The following is a 23,932-nucleotide window of genomic DNA, read 5'->3' as shown; positions in this document are numbered from 1 at the left end:
AACATGGCTTAAGCCTGATGAATTTACTGTGTTAAATGAGGCCTCACCCCCTGGTTACACTAGTGACCATACCCCCCGTGCATCCGGCAAAGGCGGAGGTGTTGCTAACATTTACGATAGCAAATTTCAATTTACAAAAAAAAAAACAATGACGTTTTCGTCTTTTGAGCTTCTAGTCATGAAATCTATGCAGCCTACTCACTCACTTTTTATAGCCACTGTTTACAGGCCTCCTGGGCCATATGCAGTGTTCCTCACTGAGTTCCCTGAATTCCTATCGGATCTTGTAGTCATAGCAGATAATATTCTAATTTTTGGTGACTTTAACATTCACATGGAAAAGTCCACAGACCCACTCAAAGGCTTTCGGAGCCATCATCGACTCAGTGGGTTTTGTCCAACATGTCTCTGGACCTACTCACTGCCACAGTCATACTCTGGACCTAGTTTTGTCCCATGGAATAAATGTTGTGGATCTTAATGTTTTTCCTCATAATCCTGGACTATCGGACCACCATTTTATTACGTTTGCAATCGCAACAAATAATCTGCTCAGACCCCAACCAAGGAGCATTAAAAGTCGTGCTATAAATTCTCAGACAACCCAAAGATTCCTTGATGCCCTTCCAGACTGCCTCTGCCTACCCAAGGACGTCAGAGGACAAAAATCAGTTAACCACCTAACCGAGGAACTCAATTTAACCTTGCGCAATACCCTAGATGCAGTTGCACCCCTAAAAACTAAAAACATCTGTCATAAGAAACTAGCTCCCTGGTATACAGAAAATACACGAGCTCTGAAGCAAGCTTCCAGAAAATTGGAACGGAAATGGCGCCACACCAAACTGGAAGTCTTCCGACTAGCTTGGAAAGACAGTACCGTGCAGTATCGAAGAGCCCTCACTGCTGCTCGATCATCCTATTTTTCCAACTTAATTGAGGAAAATAAGAACAATCCGAAATTTCTTTTTGATACTGTCGCAAAGCTAACTAAAAAGCAGCCTTCGCAAATAGAGGATGGCTTTCACTTCAGCAGTAATAAATTTATGAACTTCTTTGAGGAAAAGATCATGATCATTAGAAAGCAAATTACAGACTCCTCTTTAAATCTGGGTATTCCTCCAAAGCTCCATTGTCCTGAGTCTACACAACTCTGCCAGGACCTAGGATCAAGGGAGATACTAAAGTGTTTTAGTACTATATCTCTTGACACAATGATGAAAATAATCATGGCCTCCAAACCCTCAAGCTGCATACTGGACCCTATTCCAACTGGACTACTGAAGGAGCTGCTTCCTGTGCTTGGCCCTCCTATGTTGAACATAATAAACGGCTCTCTATCCACCGGATGTGTACCAAGCTCACTAAAAGTGGCAGTATTAAAGCCTCTCTTGAAAAAGCCGAATCTTGATCCAGAAATTATAAAAAACGAATCGGCCTATATCGAATCTTCCATTCCTCTCAAACATTTTAGAAAAAGCTGTTGCACAGCAACTCACTGCCTTCCTGAAGACAAACAATGTATACGAAACGCTTCAGTCTGGTTTTAGACCCCATCATAGCACTGAGACTGCACTTGTGAAGGTGGTAAATGACCTTTTAATGACGTCAGACCGAGGCTCTGCATCTGTCCTCGTGCTCCTAGATCTTAGTGCCGCTTTTGATACCATCGATCACCACATTCTTTTGGAGAGATTGGAAACCCAAATTGGTCTACATGGACAAGTTCTGGCCTGGTTTAGATCTTATCTGTCGGAAAGACATCAGGTTGTCTCTGTGAATGGTTTGTCCTCTGACAAATCAATTGTAAATTTCGGTGTTCCTCAAGGTTCCGTTTTAGGACCACTATTGTTTTCACTATATATTTTACCTCTTGGGGATGTCATTCGAAAACATAATGTTAAATTTCACTGCTATGCGGACGACACACAGCTGTACATTTCAATGAAACATGGTGAAGCCCCAAAATTGCCCTCGCTAGAAGCCTGTGTTTCAGACATAAAGAAGTGGATGGCTGCAAACTTTCTACTTTTAAACTCGGACAAAACAGAGATGCTTGTTCTAGGTCCCAAGAAACAAAGAGATCTTCTGTTGAATCTGACAATTAATCTGGATGGTTGTACAGTCGTCTCAAATAAAACTGTGAAGGACCTCGGCATTACTCTGGACCCTGATCTCTATTTTGAAGAACATATCAAGACTGTTTCAAGGACAGCTTTTTTCCATCTACGTAACATTGCAAAAATCTGAAACTTTCTGTCCAAAAATGACGCAGAAAAATTAATCCATGCTTTTGTTACTTCTAGGCTGGACTACTGCAATGCTCTACTTTCCGGCTACCCGGATAAAGCACTAAACAAACTTCAGTTAGTGCTAAATACGGCTGCTAGAATCCTGACTAGAACCAACAAATTGGATCATATTACTCCAGTGCTAGCCTCCCTACACTGGCTTCCTGTTAAGGCAAGGGCTGATTTCAAGGTTTTACTGCTAACCTACAAAGCATTACATGGGCTTGCTCCTACCCATCTTTCCGATTTGGTCCTGCCGTACATACCTACACGTACGCTACGGTCACAAGACGCAGGCCTCCTAATTGTCCCTAGAATTTCTAAGCAAACGGCTGGAGGTAGGGCTTTCTCCTATAGAGCTCCATTTTTATGGAATGGTCTGCCTACCAATGTGAGAGACGCAGACTCAGTCTCAACCTTTAAGTCTTTACTGAAGACTTATCTCTTCAGTAGGTCCTATGATTAAGTATAGTCTGGCCCAGGAGTGTGAAGGTGAACGGAAAGGCTGGAGCAACGAACCGCCCTTGCTGTCTCTGCCTTGCCAGTTCCCCTCTTTCCACTGGGATTCTCTGCCTCTAACCCTTTTACAGGGGCTGGCTTACTGGTGAGTCACTGGCTTACTGGTGTTCTTCCATGCCGTCCATGGGAGGGGTGCGTCACTTGAGTGGGTTGAGTCACTGACGTGGTCTTCCTGTCTGGGTTGGCGCCCCCCCTTGGGTTGTGCCATGGCGGAGATCGTTGTGGGCTATACTCGGCCTTGTCTTAGGACGGTAAGTTGGTGGTTGGAGACATCCCTCTAGTGGTGTGGGGGCTGTGCTTTGGCAAAGTGGGTGGAGTTATATCCTGCCTGTTTGGCCCTGTCCGGGGGTATCATCGGATGGGGCCACAGTGTCTTCTGATCCCTCCTGTCTCAGCCTCCAGTATTTATGCTGCAGTAGTTTATGTGTCGGGGGGCTAGGGTCAGTCTGTTACATCTGGAGTATTTCTCTTGTCTTATCCGGTGTCCTGTGTGAATTTAAATATGCTCTCTCTAATTCTCTCTTTCTGTCTTTCTCTCGGAGGACCTGAGCCCTAGGACCATGCCTCAGGACTACCTGGTATGATGACTCCTTGCTGTCACCAGTCCACCTGGCCGTGCTGCTGCTCCAGTTTCAACTGTTCTGCCTGCGGCTATGGAACCCTGACCTGTTCACCGGACGTGCTTGTTGCACCCTTGTTGCACTACTATGATTATTATTATTTGACCATGCTGGTCATTTATGAACATTTTAACATCTTGACCATGTTCTGTTATAATATCCACCCTGCACAGCCAGAAGAGGACTGGCCACCCCTCATAGCCTGGTTCCTCTCTAGGTTTCTTCCTAGGTTTTTGGCCTTTCTAGAGTTTTTCCTAGGGAGTTTTTCCTAGCCACCGTGCTTCTTTCACATGCTTTGCTTGCTGTTTGGGGTTTTAGGCTGGGTTTCTGTACAGCACTTTGAGATATCAGCTGATGTACGAAGGGCTATATAAATACATTTGATTTGATTTTGATTTGAGTAGTTAGTCAGTCTTGTCGAGGCCTGGGGCCTCTCTCTTCATATGAAATGCAACAGCACCAAAAACACAAATAACTATGATCCTAGTCAGTCAGTAACTTAGTTAACTAATGAAACACTAATGTAAATGTGCACAAGCCTATTCAGCCAAATTAAAGAGGGGCATGTTTCGTGCCAACTTTTCAGTCACCTACGCATCAATAAACAGGCAGGGGAACGAAGTAGTTTAACAAAAGGTGTTCACAATAGTCAGTATTATAGCTAGTAAATATATAGTTATTATTTTCTAGAAAACTAGCTACAGTCCACTTAGCTAGCTAAGGTGTTGAATTCAGACTGATGGTGGGGGTTAAGTAAGGTTAGCTAACTTTCCCCCAGCAGTTTCAATCTAGCTAGTTTTCTAGCTAATGGAATTTTTATGAACTTTATTAAAATCAGATGGATAGCTTAGCAAATATAGCTATTCGTTTTCCCTTTTCATTTAAATATAGCTTGCCAATTGCTAGTACAGTAGGATGAATAAGTCAGAAGCAGGTTAAGCAAGGCCAAGTTCATGCCTTTTACCAACAAAAATCATGTACAAGTACAAAAGAGACAATGAGCTTCAAGCAGATCCTGCTAGTTTTATTCTAGGACTTCAGTGACTTTTTTTTATTGCCATCTACAAGGAGTGTACGTATATTCTATTAGTAGTAGGTGACAGGTGCACCGGTTTGTGTCAAGAACTGCAACGCTGCTGGGTTTTTCACGCTCAACCGTTTCCTGTGTGTGTCAAGAATGATCCGCCACCCAAAGGACATCCATTGGTCCCGTGTGGCTCAGTTGGTAGAGCATGGTGTTTGCAACGCCAGGGTTGTGGGTTCGATTCCCACGGGGGACCAGTACGGAGAAAAAAATGTATGAAATGTATGCATTCACTACTGTAAGTCGCTCTGGATAAGAGCGTCTGCGAAAATGACTAAAATGTAAATGTAAAATGCAGACAACTTGACACAACTGTGGGAAGCATTGGAGTCAACATGAGCCAGCATTCCTGTCGAACGCTTTCGACACCTCAACGAATTGAGGCTGTTCGGAGGGCAAAAGGGGGTGTAACTCAATATTAGGAAGGTGTTCCTAATGTTGTGTTTATTTTTATTGACAAGCAATTCCCTTATTCCACCACTTGGCACTGTGCATACGCATGGTCATGGCTGTGCGTACATTTACACACTCAAGCAAACGTTCATATTGATAAATCTCACACTTTGCATGGAAATGATCCCACACATGGTTTACGCACAGATTTGTGCCTACGCATGATTGATAAATGAGGCAGTGAGGCTGAGTGAGTCAGGCTTGTAGAGGCCTGGAAGGAAAAGTGAGAGTCTGTGGTACAGTAGGCCTGGGAGGCAGTAGAGGGAGCCAGTTTGAAACCCGTTCAGTAGGGCGGGCCTGTCTGCTGTGTTACTCGGCCTGTCTGGCCCGCAGCAAGAGACCCCCCTGCAGCTACAGACAGTGTATGTGTGTGTTAGAGGCGGAGCCGGCACAGAGAGCAGCCAGAGCCAATGTCTGTCCCCCTCTCAGGGGTAAAAGCACAACTCGTTCTTTCTGTGCCTCTGTCCTCCCGGTGAACCCCTCTCTAATTGCGCAACACCAGAAACATCGTGCGAGACAGTGGTGGTGGGTACGCACGTCAAAAACAAAACCCCCCCCCAAAAAAAATCGTCAAATTCTGTAGAATCACGGTGGGGAAAAATAAATAGTGAGGGCGAGTCAAGTGACATTTCATTCATATCCTCTCTCTCTCTCTTTTCCAATAGCCCTTGCTCTCTCTCGCTCTCTCTTCCCCCCGCTGTAGCAACACAAGCTTCCTTTCCGCTGCAAAGTACTGTAGACGGGGGGGGTTGAGACAGGCTGGCTCTGTGAAATTGTAAAGTGCAGCCAAGAACAACTCTGCTGACGCTCCTCACCATGGCACACAGTGTACCTGACCGTACCGGCCGAACCCCTAGTCCTGCTCTGCTTTCCCTGAGCCCCTGTGCTGCCCTGGCTGTACTTTTTGCCGCGACACACCCTTCCCTCCCTCCCTCTTGCTCCCTTCCTCCATTCTCTGTTCTCTCTCTCTCTCTCTCGCAAACACTGTTTCATAAGTGTTCTTTCCGATTGGCTCCTCTATGGCCGGTGCAGGTGACCTGCTGGGCTGGGTACAGTCAAGACTGCCAAGGCAGAGAGAGGGGCACGGCAGAGCAGAGAGGGCTCAGTGCCACCCAGCAATGGAACACGAGGGAGGAAGAGAGGGAGGGAACCTTGCATGGAATATCCAGAGGGAATGTGTGTCAGAAGGTGTTCTGGAATGGCTGGTGCGTCGAGGCATCTATGTCCATTATCATATCAAGTTGTACACCCTCATTCTCTCTGTACTTTTCTCATGGAAAAGGAGGAGGACTTCTCCCTCCCCGCGGACAGTCTGCGTGGCTGGTAAGCCATCCCCTCCACCCCCATAACACCCCCCGATTCTCTATCCATCTCTTTCTCTCTCTGTGCGCTGGGGTAATCCTACCTAAGCCCCCTCTCCCATGCAGCCCCCAGTGTATGCACTGAACCTAGCCCAGCAGTATAGCCCAGCTGCAGACCCAAAGCCTGCGTGGCTAATCGACTGGAACCCCGACCACAGCCCTGCATGGACACTCACTCAGTCTTAGGCTCAGCTTTGGGCCATCTCCCCCCACATTGTCTCAACGCCCTCGCTTTCACAATCCCTCACTCATCACTTCACCTCTCCAGCCACACACACACAGGGATGGATGCAGCCCCAGCGCTAGCCATCCTGCTCTGACGCAAAAAAACAACAGCGAGAATTCGCTACCCAATCACCATGCCACACATATCTCCGACATGAGCGACTCTGATTGGTTGAGGGATGGGGGTGATGGGACGTCAGGGTGGCGGGGCAGGGATAGGGGCTGAGGTTTCGGGAGTGGGCCAGGGAAGGAGGGTGGGGACAACGGGGGCTGGGTGGGGGATTGGAGAGCAGCGGCAAAAGCTCAACAGTGCATTAGGGACATCGCAGTGCGATTCGTTCCACTCAGAGAACTTCAAAGGAGAGGGAGAGATAATCCGCCCCAACATTAGCCCGGAATCTTCCGTCCGCAGAGGTTCCCCTGAACGGCGACTGGGAGGTGGTATAGGAAGATGAGGAAGAGAAAAGGCTGGAATTGGTAGATGGAGGGATAGGTTTTTTTATTTGCCAGTAAATCAGAGATGATTGGAATGCGCCCGTCTCCCTGGCAGCAGAGAGAGATACCTACCGTACCACCATAAACTGTCTTCCTTTTATGATACCCATTCATAGGCTAAACATTTCAAGTAAGAGAAAAAGTCTCAAATGAACCACTGATGATCTTCAGCATAGCATCTCCTCGATAGTAAATATCGATGACAGCGGAGGTGTGGTAGCCTGGGTGCCAGTCTGCTTCTGCTCTCTCGTCAACTCCTTATGGAATTGTCATTCAAATCATGTTTGGCTTGACAATGAAGTAGGCAAAAGCACAAACAGATCTGGGACCAGGCAAGAGCTGTAGCAACAAATAGAGGAAGAAACAAGAGAAGCCAGTGCCAGTTCACTCTGAAACACACAGACATTTCGACAGCTTCCCTTCATGTCTACCATACTCACAAGCTAAAATACACTTCTAGTCAGAGAAAGGGTCTGAAATCAAACATAAAATATTCTGGATTGAACGTCCTCCTCCTTGATGACAGTAAATATCCCTGAGAGTGGAAGTATACTATAAACCCTTCTACCAATAAGGTGCCAATAGAAGATCAAAGGATCAATACACCTGATTAGTGCCTGGCTGACAGTTCAAACTCAACGATTTCCCCCCACTATCAATTTCCCAGGGCTCACTGGCCTTAGCGGTAAGATAAATAGAGCCTTTGGGATTGTCACTGGGACTTCCTGATACAACAACAAGTGCTATGTTGATGTCCACCAGGAGGGAACAAGGCCAGATAACAGAGAGAGAGGCTGGAGGAGAGCAGTAGAAGGTTATCCAGGCAAATCAATGCGTTAAGACTATAGACGAGTACAGTACACATACTCCATAAGCCTACAGTACAGTACACATACTCCATAAGCCTACAGTACAGTACACATACTCCATAAGCCTACAGTACAGTACACATACTCCATAAGCCTACAGTACAGTATTTATATTTTTTATATACATACTGAGTACACAAAACCTAAGGAACACCTGCTCTTTCCATGATGTAGACTGACCAGGTGAAGTCAGCTGTTGAATCCACTTCAAATCAGTGTAGATGAAGCGGAGGAGATTTCACACAAATAACAGATGAAATGAAGTAAAGTATGAGGGGAAGCGAACGATGCATAATTATGTAATCACCAATTGGGAATGGGGCGGGCCATTCTATTCTATTGGTCCAGTGTAATTAAGGGGCCTTGCCCGAACCATGAAACCCCCGCCACACCACCAAACTTTACAGTTGGCACTATGTAGTCGGGCAGGTAGTGTTCTCCTGGCATCTGCCAAACCCAGATTCGTCCGTCGGACTGCCAGATGGTGAAGAGTGATTCATCACGCCAAAGAACACGTGTCCACTGCTCAACAGGACAATGACCCAACACACCTCCAGGCTGTGTAAGGGCTATTTGACCAAGAAGGAGAGTGATGGAGTACGGCATCAGATGACCTGGCCTCCACAATCACCCGACCTCAACCCAATTGAAATGGTTTGGGATGAGTTGGACCACAGAGTGAAGGAAAAGCAGCCAACAAGTGCTCTGCATGTGGGAGTCCTTCAAATCTGTTGGAAAAGCATTCCAGGTGAAGCTGGTTGAGAGAATGCCAAGAGTGTGCAAAGCTGTCATTAAGGTGGCTACCTTGAAGAAACTAAAATATAAAATATACTTTGATTTGTTTAACACTTTTATGGTTACTACATGATTCCATATGTGTTATATCATAGTTTCGATGTATTCACTATTATACTACAATGTAAAAAAACTTTTGAATGAGTAGGTGTCCAAACTTTTTACTGGTACTGTATAGTGTGTCGAGCAAGTGAAAGTTGCAAATATTGTGTCAACTGTTACGACAAGGGATTAGCTAAATGAAATCCAACTGATGCCATTATGTGAAGATGCACACAAGTGAAAAAAACGGAAAAAAATGCACTATTTTTGACTGCTGTCATAGACACTTTTGTTCATTATAATACCATTAATGCTTCTGTGCCGAGTTTCACGATTTATCAAGGCCACTTAGCACTTATGATGTTTCGGTCTGGCCAATCTACCATAAAGGCCTGATTGGTGGAGTGCTGCAGAGATGGTTGTCCATCTGGAAGGTTCTCCCATCTCTACAGAGGAACTCTAGAGCTCGAAGACCCTTCTCTGACCATGGCCCATCTCCCCTGATTGCTCAGTTTGGACGGGCAGCCAGCACTAGGAAGTGTCTTGGTGGTTCCAACCTCTTCCACTTAAGAATGATGGAGGCCGCTGTGTTCTTGGGGATCTTGAATGCTGCAGAAATGTTTTGGTAACCTTCCCCAGATCTATGCCATGACACAATCCTGTCTACAGACAATTCCTTCGACCTCATCGTTTGTTTTTTGCTCTGACATGCACTGTCAACTGTGGGACCTTATATAGACAGGTTTGAGCCTTTCCAAATCATGTCCAATCAATCGAATGTACCACAGATGGAGTCCAATGAAGTTGTAAAAACAAAGGATCATCAATGGAAACAGGATGCATCTGAGCTCAAATTCGAGTCTCATAGCAAAGGGTCTGAACACTTACAGTTGAAGTCGGAAGTTTATATACACTTAGGTTGGAGTCATTAAAACTCGTTTTTCAACCACTTCACAAATTTCTTGTTAACAAACTATAGTTTTGGCAAGTCGGTTAGGAAATCTACTTTGTGCATGACACAAGTAATTTTTCCAACAATTGTTTACAGACAGACTATTTTACTTATTCACTGTATCACAATTCCAGTGGGTCAGAAGTTTACATACACTAAGTTGACAGTGCCTTTAAACAGCTTGGAAAATTCCAGAAAATTATGTCATGGCTTTAGAAGCTTCTGATAGGCTAATTGACATAATTTGAGTCAATTGGAGGTGTAGCTGTGGATGCATTTCAAGGCCTACCTTTCAAACTCACTGCCTCTTTGCTCGACATCATGGGAAAATCTAAAGAAAATCAGCCAAGACCTCAGAAAAACAATTGTAGACCTTCACAAGCCCTGGGTCATTCCTTGGGAGCAATTTCCAAACACCTGAAGGTACCACGTTCATCTGTACAAACAACAGTACGCAAGTATAAACACCATGGGACCACGCAGCCGGCATACCGCTTAGGAAGGAGACGCGTTCTGTCTCCTAGAGATGAACGTACTTTGGTGCGAAAAGTGCAAATCAATCCCAGAACAACAGCAAAGCACCTTGTGAAGATGCTGGAGGAAACCGGTACAAAAGTATCTATATCCACAGTAAAACGAGTACTATATTGACATAACCTGAAAGGCCGATCAGCAAGGAAGAAGCCACTGCTCCAAAACCGGCATAAAAAAGCCAGACTATGGTTTGCAACTGCACATGGGGACAAAGATCGTACTTTTTGGAGAAATGTCCTGAACAAAAAAAGAACTGTTTGGCCATAATGACCATCATTATGTTTGGAGGAAAAAGGGGGAGGCTTGCAAGCCAAACACCATCCCAAATGTGAAGCACGGGGGTGGCAGCAACATGTTGTGGGGGTGCTTTGCTGCAGGACGGACTGGTGCACTTCACAAAATAGATGGCATCATGGGGATGGAAAACTATGTGGATATATTGAAGCAACATCTCAAGACATCAGTCAGGAAGTTAAAGCTTTGTCGCAAATGGGTCTTCCAAATGGACAATGACCCCAAGCATACTTCCAAAGTTGTGGCAAAATGGCTTAAGGACAACAAAGTCAAGGTATTTGAGTGGCCATCACAAAGCCCTGACCTCAATCCTATAGAAAACTTGTGGGCAGAACTGAAAAAGCATGTGCGAGCAAGGAGGCCTACAAACCTGACTCAGTTACACCAGCTCTGTCAGGAGGAATGGGCCAAAATTCACCCAACCTATTGTGGGAAGCTTGTGGAAGGCTACCCGAAACATTTGACCCAAGTTAAACAATTTAAAGGCAATGCTAACAAATACTAATTGACTGTATGTAAACCTCTGACCTACTGGGAATGTGATGAAAGAAATAAAAGCTGAAATAAATCATTCTCTCTACTATTATTCTGACATTTCACATTCTTAAAATAAAGTGGTGATCCTACCTGACCTAAGACGTGGAATTTTTACTAGGATTAAATGTCAGGAATTGTGAAAAACTGAGTTTAAATGTATTTGGCTAAGGTGTATGTAAACTTCCGAGTTCAACTGTATGTAAATGAGGTATTTCAGTTTTTGATTTGTAATACTGTACATTTGCCAAAATGTCTAAAAACCTGTTTTTGCTTTGTCATTATGGGGTAGTGTGTGTAGATTGAAGAGATTTTTTTTTTATTTAATCCATTTTAGAATAAGGCTGTTACTAATGAAAGTGCTATTTTGTTATTTGAAATAAAATAGAAATCGTATTCTAATGGTACCCAAGGCCTTCAGAAAGACAAGCAAATTATTAGTTTTGTGATAGCATATATTCAATATATTAATTACACTGTTAGAATGTTGCAGTCAGAATGACTGCTTATTAGTTCGTAGGGGGGAGTTAGAATTTTGCAGTCCATCGAGGCCCAGCGGTTGTAGTGTTAAAGAAGGATTTTTAAGCCTTGACTAGAGTTGTCAAAAAGTAGGCTAAATGTGAACAGTTCTAACATTTTTAATATGCGCCTTGGAATTCAATAAGAGGGAAGCACGCGGTTGCATCCCCGATGTGTCTGTCTTCATACACTTCTGGCCTACTTCTTAGCTGAAATGCCTGTGAGAAGGACCCGATCACATGACGGGCATTGACTAATAAGAATTGAGATATGAGAGATCCATGTGAGTGAGAGGTGCTTTGGAGCACGGCAGCCAGGAGAAGGGAATTGTAATGATTATATTCAGCCCAAGGGCACAACGGCGACTTTCGCCGCAAAAGGCATGGATTTTTTAGGGTGCAATACAGCCACACAAGGTGGATGCCACCGGGCAATTCGAGGCCTGGTGATAATATTATCAAGTGCTTGTCAAATTGTGAATGAGAGACTGATGAAATGTGTGCGGCTTGCGCAAGAAACAAAGCAGAGCTCATGCCTTTCATGCAATTAAAAAAATTATAATAATTAGATTCCCATCATGTAGCCTTATAATGTATTAAAAATCAAAACATATAGCTCAAAGTTTGTATCACAACTAAAGTTGCATAAATAACTCCAAATTAAGCATATAGGAGGATCTGTTTTTTTTTTGTCAACCGCTCAACTGCTCAGAAAATAACCATTCTATTTTATTAAGCTATGTTCAATTTTATTTGTCTATAAAATAATAAAAATAATGCCATGGAATTCTAAGCAAATGTTTTCTGCTAAATTAACTAGTGTAGACAACAGCAATATGGCATAGCCATATCAGGGCCTAACATAAGGACAACTCAGAGTATGCTATTCTGTTCTTCTGAAATAGACTACATTTTCTTTATATCATGCTTTTTTAGACCTGTCCAAAATAAATTATGAATTTAGGCTAAAATTAGGTGTAGGCTATATTACATGGATTTAGACTTTTTAAAATGTAGATGTTCTAAAGGTCTACATCAGTGGCTTGTAGGTGTCTGGAAGCAAGGAGATGCTACATTTGTTCATGTTAATTAACAGTAAATTACCGTGAGACCGACAGTTATTTGCTTGACAATGACCGACTGACCAAGTTTCATGACCGCCACAGCCCTGGCCTTAACACAATTGAGACATGGACTGTGTACGTGTGCCATTCAGATGGTAAATGGGTAGGACAAAATATTTACGTGCCTTTGAACAGGGTATGGTAGTAGGTGCCAGGTGCACCGGCTTGAGTGTCAAGAACTGCAACGCTGCTGGGTTTTTCACGCTCAACAATTTCCCTTGTTTATCAAGAATGGTCCACCACCCAAGGAAATCCAGCCAACTTGACAGAACTGTAGGAAGCATTGGTGTCAACAATGGCCAGCATCCCTGTGTAACGCTTGATACCTTGTAGTCCATACCCCGACAAATTGAGGCTGTTCTGAGTGTAGGTGCTAAATGAAAGGCAATACACCCTCATCACTGGAGACAGACATTAATCTATAAAAACGGTGTTCACGTCGATGTTCTTTTCTCCTGCTCTGTCTCCAGCGGGTCTTGTTGCTATGCACGTTGCTAACGAATGAGCGGTCCCTTTCATAACATATTGTGGGAGTGTTACGTGACAGAAACAGACCAGAAATGTGTTAATTAGCCCTTAAAGGAAAATTCCACCCAAAATCTATCTTTTGGTATTTGTTTCATTAGCCCATTGTTGACATAGTCCCAAAATGTTTTGCTTGTCGGCAATCAAGTTCTCAAGATAACTAACTTTAAAAACACAGAAATCATCCCGTATGATGCATTTTGCATCATATTAATCAAAATGCATCATATGGGAATGATTTCTGTATTGTTAAAGTTAGGTATCTTGAGAACTTGATTGCTGACAAGCAAAACATTTTGGGACTATGTCAACAATGGACTAATGAAACAAATCGTTATTGGGTGGAATTTTCCTTTAACTCACAGTCACAATTCTTCATACTTCTTTGATCGAAGAGGACCAACACCTGTCCACAGGCAATCCACTCTATAGGAACCCACTGAGAAGTGCCCCTATGGGGAAGGAAAGGAACGGGAAAGAGGGATATCTTGACTAGTCAATTGTACAACTGAATGCATTCAACTGAATTATGTTTTCCGCATTTAACCCAACCCCTCTGAATCAGAGAGGTGCGGAGAGGTGCCTTAATCAACATCCACGTCTTTGGCGCCTGGGGAGTAGTGGGTTAACTGCCTTGCTCAGGGGCAGAACGACAGATTTTTACCTTGTCAGCTCGAGGATTCGATCCAGCAACCTTACGGGTTATTGGCCCAACACTCTAACCACTAGGCTACCTGCCGCCCCAGATGCACCATAAGGTAATAGGTACAAGTGCCATGTTGAGTCAGTGGGCAGACAACATCTGGTAGTCCGGGCAGAGCAAAATTCAGTTGGTAATAACAGTAACCAAAAAGCACAATATAGGGCTGAAGGGCTCAATTAAATTCATATCATTTTTACCTACGTATACCTAGTTCCAATTCATTTGAACGAAGACATGAGGGCAGACTAGTTAGTTGACAAAGATATACACAGCATAGCCTATACACAGCATAGCCTAAATACCGCTCGGCAAATTTGATTAAATCTGACCTATTACACTAAGTACTAGGCCTACATCAGATATTTCACTATGGGAGAACCGAACACTAAGGTAGACAGCTCCGCGTTCACCTGAAAATACCTTTTAATCTCTATTTAAAATCAGCTCATTAGCAAGACACAATGCTCTGAATGTTCGAATTCTAGGGCTTACAGAATCAATGAACCTGCCTGGAGGATCACTCAGCAGTAGTAACAGCATGGCTGTTTAATCCAGACAGCAAACACAGAAATCACAGCCCCTGAAGTCTCTCTACTCTCACCTCTCCCTGGCTGGCTCATTTAACCAGTGAGCGTGGCAAATTAAAAAAAGAGCTCCTTGCCAAGCGTCCGCCCGGCTGCCACGCCACTGGGAAGACAGGGAGGAAACCTGTCTACTTAAACACTTCCTACTCCCTGCTCAGCTCAACCATTGTTTCTTGCTGAGGGGTGTATTATTAACTAGGCCTACCCAGCACAAGCCCTCAAGCCACCACTGTTAAAACATGGTAACAGTCAATATGTCGCCAGACCTTTGTCTATAGATGCAAAGTCCACTATATATACAAAAAGGTATGTGGACACCCCTTCAAATGAGTGGATTCGGCTATTTCAGCCACACCCGTTGCTGACAGGTGTATAAATCAAGCACACAGCCATGCAACCTCCATAGACAAACATTGTCAGTACAATGGCCTTACTAAAGAGCTCAGTGACATTTAACGTTGCTACGTCATTGGACGCCACCTTTCCAACAAGTCATTGCCTCAAATATCCGTCCTGCGAGAGCTTCCCCAGTCAACTAAGTGCTGTGATGGAGAAAAGGAAACGTCTAGGAGCAACAACGGCTCAGCCGCGAAGTGGTAGGCCCCACAAGTTCACAGAACGGGACTGCCGAGTGCTGAAGCTGCATATGGCAAGACGCATCATTCACCCAAGCTTCGTCAGAATCGGGCCAGTGCCGTCTGAGAGATCGCTGGTGACTAACGTATGAGCGTACTGGCATACGGAAACAGATCCACAGTCTTCTACCCAATTTCATCGTGGGGGACAACAATCAGGGTGGTCAGGGGATAGAGGACAGGTGGAAGGGTGGCCGTCCTATCGCGTCCGATCAGCAGCAGCAGGGAAGCATCCCAAATGGCATCCTATTCCATTGATAGTGCACTACTTTTGACCAGGGCTCACACGGTCAATCAAAAAGTAGTTCATGATTAAGGGAATAGGGGTTCCAATTGGGATTTGCAACCCAGAAATCCAATCCTCCACTACTCCAATGATTCAGGTTAAGAGGATAGAAATGTATTTCCAATAGCCTGTTAACCCTCCCCTGACACAACCACTCGCACAATTCCCTTTTTGGATCCGACCCTTGTCCCCGAACTTAATTATAACCACCAAAACCACTCAATTAAGACGTCAAGGGATAAATAAAATAGTACCTTCACATGTTTTTTTGTTATTCTCTGTACTGTGGCGTGGGGGGGGACACAAGCACATTGACAGCGTTGTGTATTGCAGAATATGGAGAGCGGCGATAACCTGATAAGGCCCGGCCCACGCATGTTCCTGCAGTGGCAGGACTCAGGAGGGAGGTCTATAGAGGGGAAATGGGATCGGCAGCAACTGCGTGACAAACACGGACATCACTTAATCTAAAGGCCCCGTAGCTAAGTGGCGGGCCCGAATGAAAGAGGAGCTCTGGACGCATCGATCTGCCGTTTGAGGTTATTAGTGAGCCTTTACCACAGAGGGTGTTTGTGCGGTGTGTGTGTGTGTGTGTCTGTGCGTGTGTTTGTGGTGTGTCTGTGCGTGTGTATGTGCGTGTCTGTGCGTGTGTGTGTCTGTGCGTGTGTATGTGTGTGTCTGTGCGTGTGTATGTCTGTGCGTGTGTCTGTGCGTGTGTGTGTGTGTGTCTGTGCGTGTGTTTGTGGTGTGTCTGTGCGTGTGTATGTGCCCGTTTGTGTCTCAGGGGACCAGTGAGTCTGTCTGCTCTGCTCAGCCTTCCTCTTCATCCTGGTAATTAAATCGGCCATTTGGACCTAGTTAGCTGCCTACCTCTCTCCACTCCACTCTACACAACATACTTTACTGGAGCCTTGCCTGATGTAGCCCCTGATTGTTTTCCTCTGAGCGGATAGTACAGGATGCCCCTGGTCTCAGTCAAACTACATTATGGACAGAGTTGGTGTGAGTGTTACTGAAACATCATTCAGGTATAAAGCCTAACAGACGTAAAGTATCTTTATGGAAAATCTTTTTTTTTTTTTACTAGCACGTGACTTTGCTGATAGCTACATTACTGCGCAAAAATGGACTTACTATAACCGTGACAAGTGGTTGTCTCACCTAGCCATCTTAAGATGGACGCACAACTGTAAGTTGCTCTGGATAAGACTGTCTGCTAAATGACTACATTGCAAATGTAGCCCTTTCACCATCTGCCCAATGGATGACGCAGGATTGTGTAAGTCATGCAGCTGGACAGACAGACAGACCAACACACATACATATCATTATAACAACAAACGACACACACACACACACACTCACATTACACACACATTGTCCCCACCTCCCCGGGCCAGCCACTCACCCTCTCCAGGTCCTGGCGTAGGTGTGTGAACAGCTTGAGGCGTCGGTACAGCACGTCCTGCTCCTGCTGCGCCAGGTTATCTACCTCGTCTCTCTTCAACGTCACCAGAGGACGGTTGAAGTTGGACTTCCTCCTCAGCTTCCAGAACTGGTACAGGAAGTCCACGTGGGCATCCGGCAGGCCCAGGCTCTCCGCCACGTCTTTGGGGTCCACCAGGCGGTAGAACTCGTCCTCCAGCTCCTGTAGCTTCTGTTTGCGCTGGCTGGCCTTCTCCCTCTCTATCTGGTCCCGGTCTGGACGCTCCACAGGCGGCAGCGGCCGCTCTGCCGGCGGCAGCTCGCTGGTCGCTTGGTGGTGGTCTGGCGCAGTTACGGAGGCTCTGTGGTCGTTGCCGTGTCCAGCCCAGTCTGGTTTGCTGCTGGCACCAGCGCTGTTGGCGTGGTTACTGTTGCCGGCCATGGCGTTGTTACTGTTGCCGGGGGCGGTAGTGCTACTGTGCTCCAGGCAGTAGGATTTGAAGCGCACTTCATCGTTCTCTGCCAGGATGGTGCGCATCTCAAGGCCATGGTCAAAGGCGCAGGTCACATGGAAGGCCACAATGCAGGACGGCATGGAGCACTGGGGAGGGAGGGAGGGAGGAAGAGGGAGTGAGAGAGGGAGGGAGGTGAGGAGGAGAGGAAGCAGAAGGGAGTAAAGGAAAGATAAGTTTGAAATATGAGTGTCACGTCAAACACCGCTTCAGAGTTGTTAAACACGCATACAGAAGACGGGTAACACAGTCCCGCAATCTGTAGGGGAAACAATAGTTTGTCTCTGATGATGTTGTCTCCACACAAACATGGTAATGACTGCTCCGCAATACTGTCACAACTCCTTCCTCTGCCACCACAGAGAGAAATATGCGTGACAGAGATCCTGTTCAGAGAAATTAGTGTTCTGCTAAATTTCTTCTGTCTGCCTCGATACTGTCTACCCCCAGACAAACAGGAGCTCCGCTAATAAAATCTTGGTTCCTATAAGTATCAGAAGCCACAGAGAACAACAAGGGAACCCTGATCTGTCCGTGCCTCCCGACATTACAACCGCAGTCTAAAAATCAAACCACTGTTGTTGCCTTTCCTCAGGCCTATCCATTTCAGACCTCACCAAAGACTGCCTCTGGGAGAGGTCTCATGAGGGGATGAGGGGAGGATGGGGGATAGCAGTGTTTTCCATGCCATCAGAGAGCAGCAGAACAAGAGGCCCACATTCTCTAAGGGCCTGGGATGACAATGACAGGCCTGCTCAGCTCAGGGTCTGCGCCCCGAACGGTACCCTATTCCCTATCTAGTGCAGTACCTTTGACCGGGGCCCACAAGGACACCCATAGGGCTCTGGTAAAGTACTGCACTATGTAGGGAAATAGGGTGCCATGTGGGACAAAGCCAAGGTGTCCCTGTGGCTGCCTGGGAACTGGCTCTTCTCTGTCGCGCCCTCCCTCCCTCTTTCCCTTTCTTTCGCTCTGTCTACAGAGGTCCAACTCACAGAAGATATCACAGCCCACTTGTCACTCTTGCCCTCTCCTGTGCCCATTCTCTCTCTTTATCCCTCCCTCTCTCTCTCTCTCTCTCTCTCTCTCTCTTCCTCTCGCTGTTCTGCAGAGGCCCAACACACTCCCATCACTGAAGCAGAGAGGAGAACTTGTGGCTCTGACTCTCCCTTTCCATGTTTTCTCTGTTCATCACAGTAGAGTATTCCACTTGTCTCAGTGGCTGTCTCTCTCCTGAGGGTTGAGAGCCCATATGGCTTTGTCTGCCACGATGAGGAGAGAGAGATAAGCCAGAACTGGAAATCACTATTCCTCATCTCTTTACCCTGCAGCTTGGTAATGCCCTCAATACCAGTTCCCCACACTGACTCCCATTGTCAGTCCGCTAAACATTAAATGGAAGTAGTTATTTTCAGTCCAAATATATCACACTGTCTGTCTGGTGGATAGTGGATAAAGATACAGTACAAGCTCTGCTGCTTCACTGCACCCTTCCTGGACATATCAACCATAGCCTTAGGGTGCGTCCCAAATGGCACCCTATTCCATATATAGTGCACTTAAGGTGGTGTGTTATGTAGGGGATAGGGTGCCATTTGGGACACTTACTTGTTGATGAGCTGCATTTAAAATAAATGGTGAATATTTGAATATAATAATCCTCCAATAAAACATCAATCATAATTTGTCAGACAGCAATTCACTGAACACACACACACACACACTTAGTTAGTGTAGCCGTTTCAGCTGTTTGGTGTCAAAACGGGCCCAGCTTGCTAACTGGGGATTTGTTCAGTCTTCCGTGAACCACCATAATCCATACACAAGTAAGAGTCTACAGTTAAAATGGCAAGATAATAACGTATGTACATGTAGCTATCTCAATTGTATCAAAAAGTTGTTTTCATTGCTAGATATAGTTCGCTATATGGCTAGCTAGTTAGCTATACAGTTGCATACAGGTACCGTTCTAGTTTGCTTCGTCCCGCAACTAGCCATTGTTTACATGGCTTGCTGAGCTGGCCAGTTGCAGTCTGCTGTTAATTTTGATTGATGATGTGATAATCTTTTTCATGTTTGCCAGTTTGTCATTCATGTTTAACTAGCTAGCTACCGAAAATAACCACTGTGGTGCGAACGCAAATCAAAAACTCTCCTTCCGTGGCCTCCAACTGCTCTTAAACGCAAGTAAAACTAAATGCATGCTATTCAATCGATCACTGCCCACACCTGCTCGCCCGTCCAGCATCACTACTCTGGACTGCTCTGACTTAGAATATGTGGACAACTACAAATACCTAGGTGTCTGGTTAGACTGTAAACTCTCCTTCCATACTCACATCAAACATCTCCAATACAAAATTAAATCTAGAATCGGCTTCCTATATCGCAACAAAGCATCCTTCACTCATGCTGCCAAACATACCCTCGTAAAACTGACTATCCTACCGATCCTCGACTTCGGTGATGTCATCTATAAAATAGCCTCCAACACTCTACTCAACAAACTGGATGCACTCTATCACAGTGCCATCCGTTTTGTCACCAAAGCCCCATACACTACCCACCATTGCGACCTGTACACTCTTGTTGGTTGGCCCTCGCTTCATACTCGTCGCCAAACCCACTGGCTGTAGGTCATCTACAAGTCTCTGCTAGGTAAAGCTCCGCCTTATCTCAGCTCACTGGTCACCATAGCAGCACCCACCTGTAGCACGCGCTCCAGCAGGTATATCTCATTGGTCACCCCCAAAGCCAATTCCTCCTTTGGTTGCCTTTCCTTCCAGTTCTCTGCTGCCAATGACTGGAATCGAACTGCAAAAATCTCTGAAGCTTGCTTTAAACACCAGCTGTCAGAGCAGCTAACAGATCACTGCACCTGTACACAGCCCATCTGCAAACAGCCCATCTATCTACCTACCTCATCCCCATACTGTATTTATTTATTTATCTATCTATCTTGCTCCTTTGCACCCCAGTATCTCTACTTGCACATTCATCTTCTGCACATCTATCACTCCAGTGTTTAATTGCTATATTGTAATTACTTCGCCACCATGGCCTATTTATTGCCTTAACTTACCTCATTTGCACTCACTGTATATAGACTTTTTGTTTTCTATTGTTCTACTGTATTATTGACTGTATGTTTTGTTTATTCCATGTGTAACTCTGTGTTGCTGTACGTGTCGAATTGCTATGCTTTATCTTGGCCAGGTCGTAGTTGCAAATGAGAACTTGTTCTCAACTAGCCTACCTGGCTAAATAAAAGGTGAAATAAAAAATTAGCAAGCTAATCAAACCGCATGTTACGTTATAGGGACATGCTAAGTTGGCTAGCTAGATAGCCACGATGAAATGATAGCTAAATAGCTATATACTGTTTTTTTTCTGCATGTTCAACTAGCTGGCTAGCTAGATGAATACCATTTACATCTAGCCAGTTGGTAATTACAAAGCTAAATGTTTGCTAAATCTAGCTAGTTATCTTGTGTCTTCATTGCCATTATTGGAATGGAAGCAGGTTAAGTGTGCACAGGGCATTTTAATACAGCTGTAGCAGTCAACAGGAAATAACAAGTTATAGGGCATGAATTAATGAATGTTTAAACCCATAAGAGTCTAAGCCCCGTCTAAGCTGGGGGAAGAGTTCTACTAAGCTATATGGAATTGTTTTAAGAAAGTCATACCAAGGATAATTTAGCTATTTGAATATTAAGAGCCCTCGAAAGTGGATATATACACTGCTCAAACACTTAAACAACACAATGTAACTCCAAGTCAATCACACTTCTGTGAAATCAAACTGTCCACTTAGGAAGCAACACTGATTGACAATAAATTTCACATGCTGTTGTGCAAATGGAATAGACAACAGGTGGAAATTATAGGCAATTAGCAAGACACAGACAAGACACAGATAAAGGAGTGGTTCTGCAGGTGGGGACCACAGACCACTTCTCAGTTCCTATGCTTCCTGGCTGATGTTTTGGTCACTTTTGAATGCTGGCGGTGCTTTCACTCTAGTGGTAGCATGAGACGGAGTCTACAACCCACACAAGTGGCTCAGGTAGTGCAGCTCATCCAGGATGGCACATCAATGCGAGCTGTGGCAAGAAGGTTTGCTGTGTCTGTCAGCGTAGTGTCCAGAGCATGGAGGCGCTACCAGGAGACAGGCCAGTACATCAGGAGACGTGGAGGAGGCCGTAGGAGGGCAACAACCCAGCAGCAGGACCGCTACCTCCGCCTTTGTGCAAGGAGGAGCAGGAGGAGCACTGCCAGAGCCCTGCAAAATGACCTCCAGCAGGCCACAAATGTGCATGTGTCTGCTCAAACGGTCAGAAACAGACTCCATGAGGGTGGTATGAGGGCCCGACGTCCACAGGTGGGGGTTGTGCTTACAGCCCAACACCGTGCAGGACGTTTGGCATTTGCCATATAACACCAAGATTGGCAAATTCGCCACTGGCGCCCTGTGCTCTTCACAGATGAAAGCAGGTTCACACTGAGCACGTGACAGACGTGACAGAGTCTGGAGACGCCGTGGAGAACGTTCTGCTGCCTGCAACATCCTCCAGCATGACCGGTTTGGCGGTGGGTCAGTCATGGTGTGGTGTGGCATTTCTTTGGGGGGCCGCACAGCCCTCCATGTGCTCGCCAGAGGTAGCCTGACTGCCATTAGGTACCGAGATGAGATCCTCAGACCCCTTGTGAGACCATATGCTGGTGCGGTTGGCCCTGGGTTCCTCTTAATGCAAGACAATGCTAGACCTCATGTGGCTGGAGTGTGTCAGCAGTTCCTGAAAGAGGAAGGCATTGATGCTATGGGCTGGCCCGCCCGTTCCCCAGACCTGAATCCAATTGAGCACATCTGGGACATCTTGTCTCGCTCCATCCACCAACGCCACGTTGCACCACAGACTGTCCAGGAGTTGGCGGATGCTTTAGTCCAGGTCTGGGAGGAGATCCCTCAGGAGACCATCCGCCACCTCATCAGGAGCATGACCAGGCGTTGTAGGGAGGTCATACAGGCACGTGGAGGCTACACACACTACTGAGCCTCATTTTGACTTGTTTTAAGGACATTACATCAAAGTTGGATCAGCCTGTAGTGTGGTTTTCCACTTTAATTTTGAGTGTGACTCCAAATCCAGACCTCCATGGTTTGATAAATTGGATTTCCATTGATTATTTTTGTGTGATTTTGTTGTCAGCACATTCAACTATGTAAAGAAAGAAATAATCTTATTAAATACTTTTTTCATTCAGATCTAGGATGTGTTGTTTAAGTGTTCCCTTTATTTTTTTGAGCAGTATATATATATATATATATTTTAAAAAAAAGGTGTTTCCATTATTTGATGACAAATTTGTTTTGGCCTTACTGCCAATACAAACACATTGAATAACAGATTCACCACATGAAACAAATCTTTCCTGTTATTTATTTTTGGGACTTTTGTTCTGAAGTGTCAGTCCTACTGTATATCTGAGCGATATAAGAAAGATCAGGAAACATTTATTTATTTTGTACATATATTTAAACCCCTCATTTTTGACACTAAACAGTCACCATATACACTTCCATAAATGTTTTCAATTGGTACCGGGGGACCTTAAGATGAGTCCTGAGGCGTGTGGGAGTCCTAGAGCAAAACAACTGACTTGGATGTGTTCACGAGAGTCTCATCTTTCCATAGAGGCCAAACCATTCGGACGCTACAGACGATTTTCGGGATGTCTCATGGTCTGACAAACACTGCTCTAGCTCTGTCACAGTTCACCACAGATGGGGAGGTGCGACATCGGCGGTTGCGGTGGATTGAGACGCATCCAATGCAAAAAAATATATAATCTCTAGCTGAAACCGACAGATTTTTAATGGAGATTGTTTTATTATGCTAATTTGATTTCCGAGGGCCTATTTTGAGGGAATTTGTCTTTCAGCATAAACCTGCTCTCCGCCACTAGTCAAGAAGATGATCGAGGGTGAACAAGCAACACTTCAGGAAGTTTGTCTTTGTACTTCGAGCTTATTGTTTGGTAGTCAATGAATGTTATTGCTGGTATGCAAGGTTTTAATGTCTTGTCTATTTTTGTCTGCTATCCTCCTTTATAGTTTTAATTGTCTGGAGCCTGGTGTTATTGTGGCCAAGGAGCTTTCACTCAGATGTCACTAGGTTTCAGCTGCTGTGCAATGCGCATGTCCTTCCTCCTTGTCCTGTCAAAGGGCAGGACAGATATACAGAAAATTCTGAAAGTATACAAACTCCTTGACTTTTTCCACATTACGCTACAGCCTTATTCTACAAATGGATCAAATAAAAAATCATCAATCTACACACAATACCCCATAACGACAAAGCAAAAACTGGCTAACATTTTTTGCAAATTTATTCTAAATATAAAACGGAAATATTACATTTACATAAGTATTCCGACCCTTTATGCCGTACTTTGTTGAAGCACCTTTGGCAGCGATTACAGTCTTGAGTGTTCTTGGGTATGACGCTACAAGCTTGGCACACCTGGACTTGGGGAGTTTCTCCCATT

The 23,932-nt window shown here is 45.1% G+C and overlaps 1 protein-coding gene across 3 annotated transcripts in view; it reads right to left on the bottom strand.

Annotated features, from left to right (window-relative positions):
• jade2 (jade family PHD finger 2) overlaps window positions 1–23,932 on the bottom strand; it is a 152,850-nt gene that overhangs the window by 42,505 nt on the left and 86,413 nt on the right. For all 3 annotated transcript variants that reach the window (XM_082960242.1, XM_082960244.1, XM_045693416.2), the window contains one exon: window positions 16,852–17,469. In XM_082960242.1, coding sequence (XP_082816368.1) covers window positions 16,852–17,469 — 618 coding nt within the window. The remainder of the gene's footprint in view (window positions 1–16,851; window positions 17,470–23,932) is intronic.

Source organism: Salmo salar, chromosome 13 (assembly GCF_965601325.2).
Source record: "Salmo salar chromosome 13, fSalSal1, whole genome shotgun sequence".
In the NCBI taxonomy this organism is placed as follows: domain Eukaryota; kingdom Metazoa; phylum Chordata; class Actinopteri; order Salmoniformes; family Salmonidae; genus Salmo; species Salmo salar.
The sequence above is the reverse complement of the archived record's forward strand: the minus strand, read 5'-3'. Positions and strand labels throughout refer to the sequence as shown.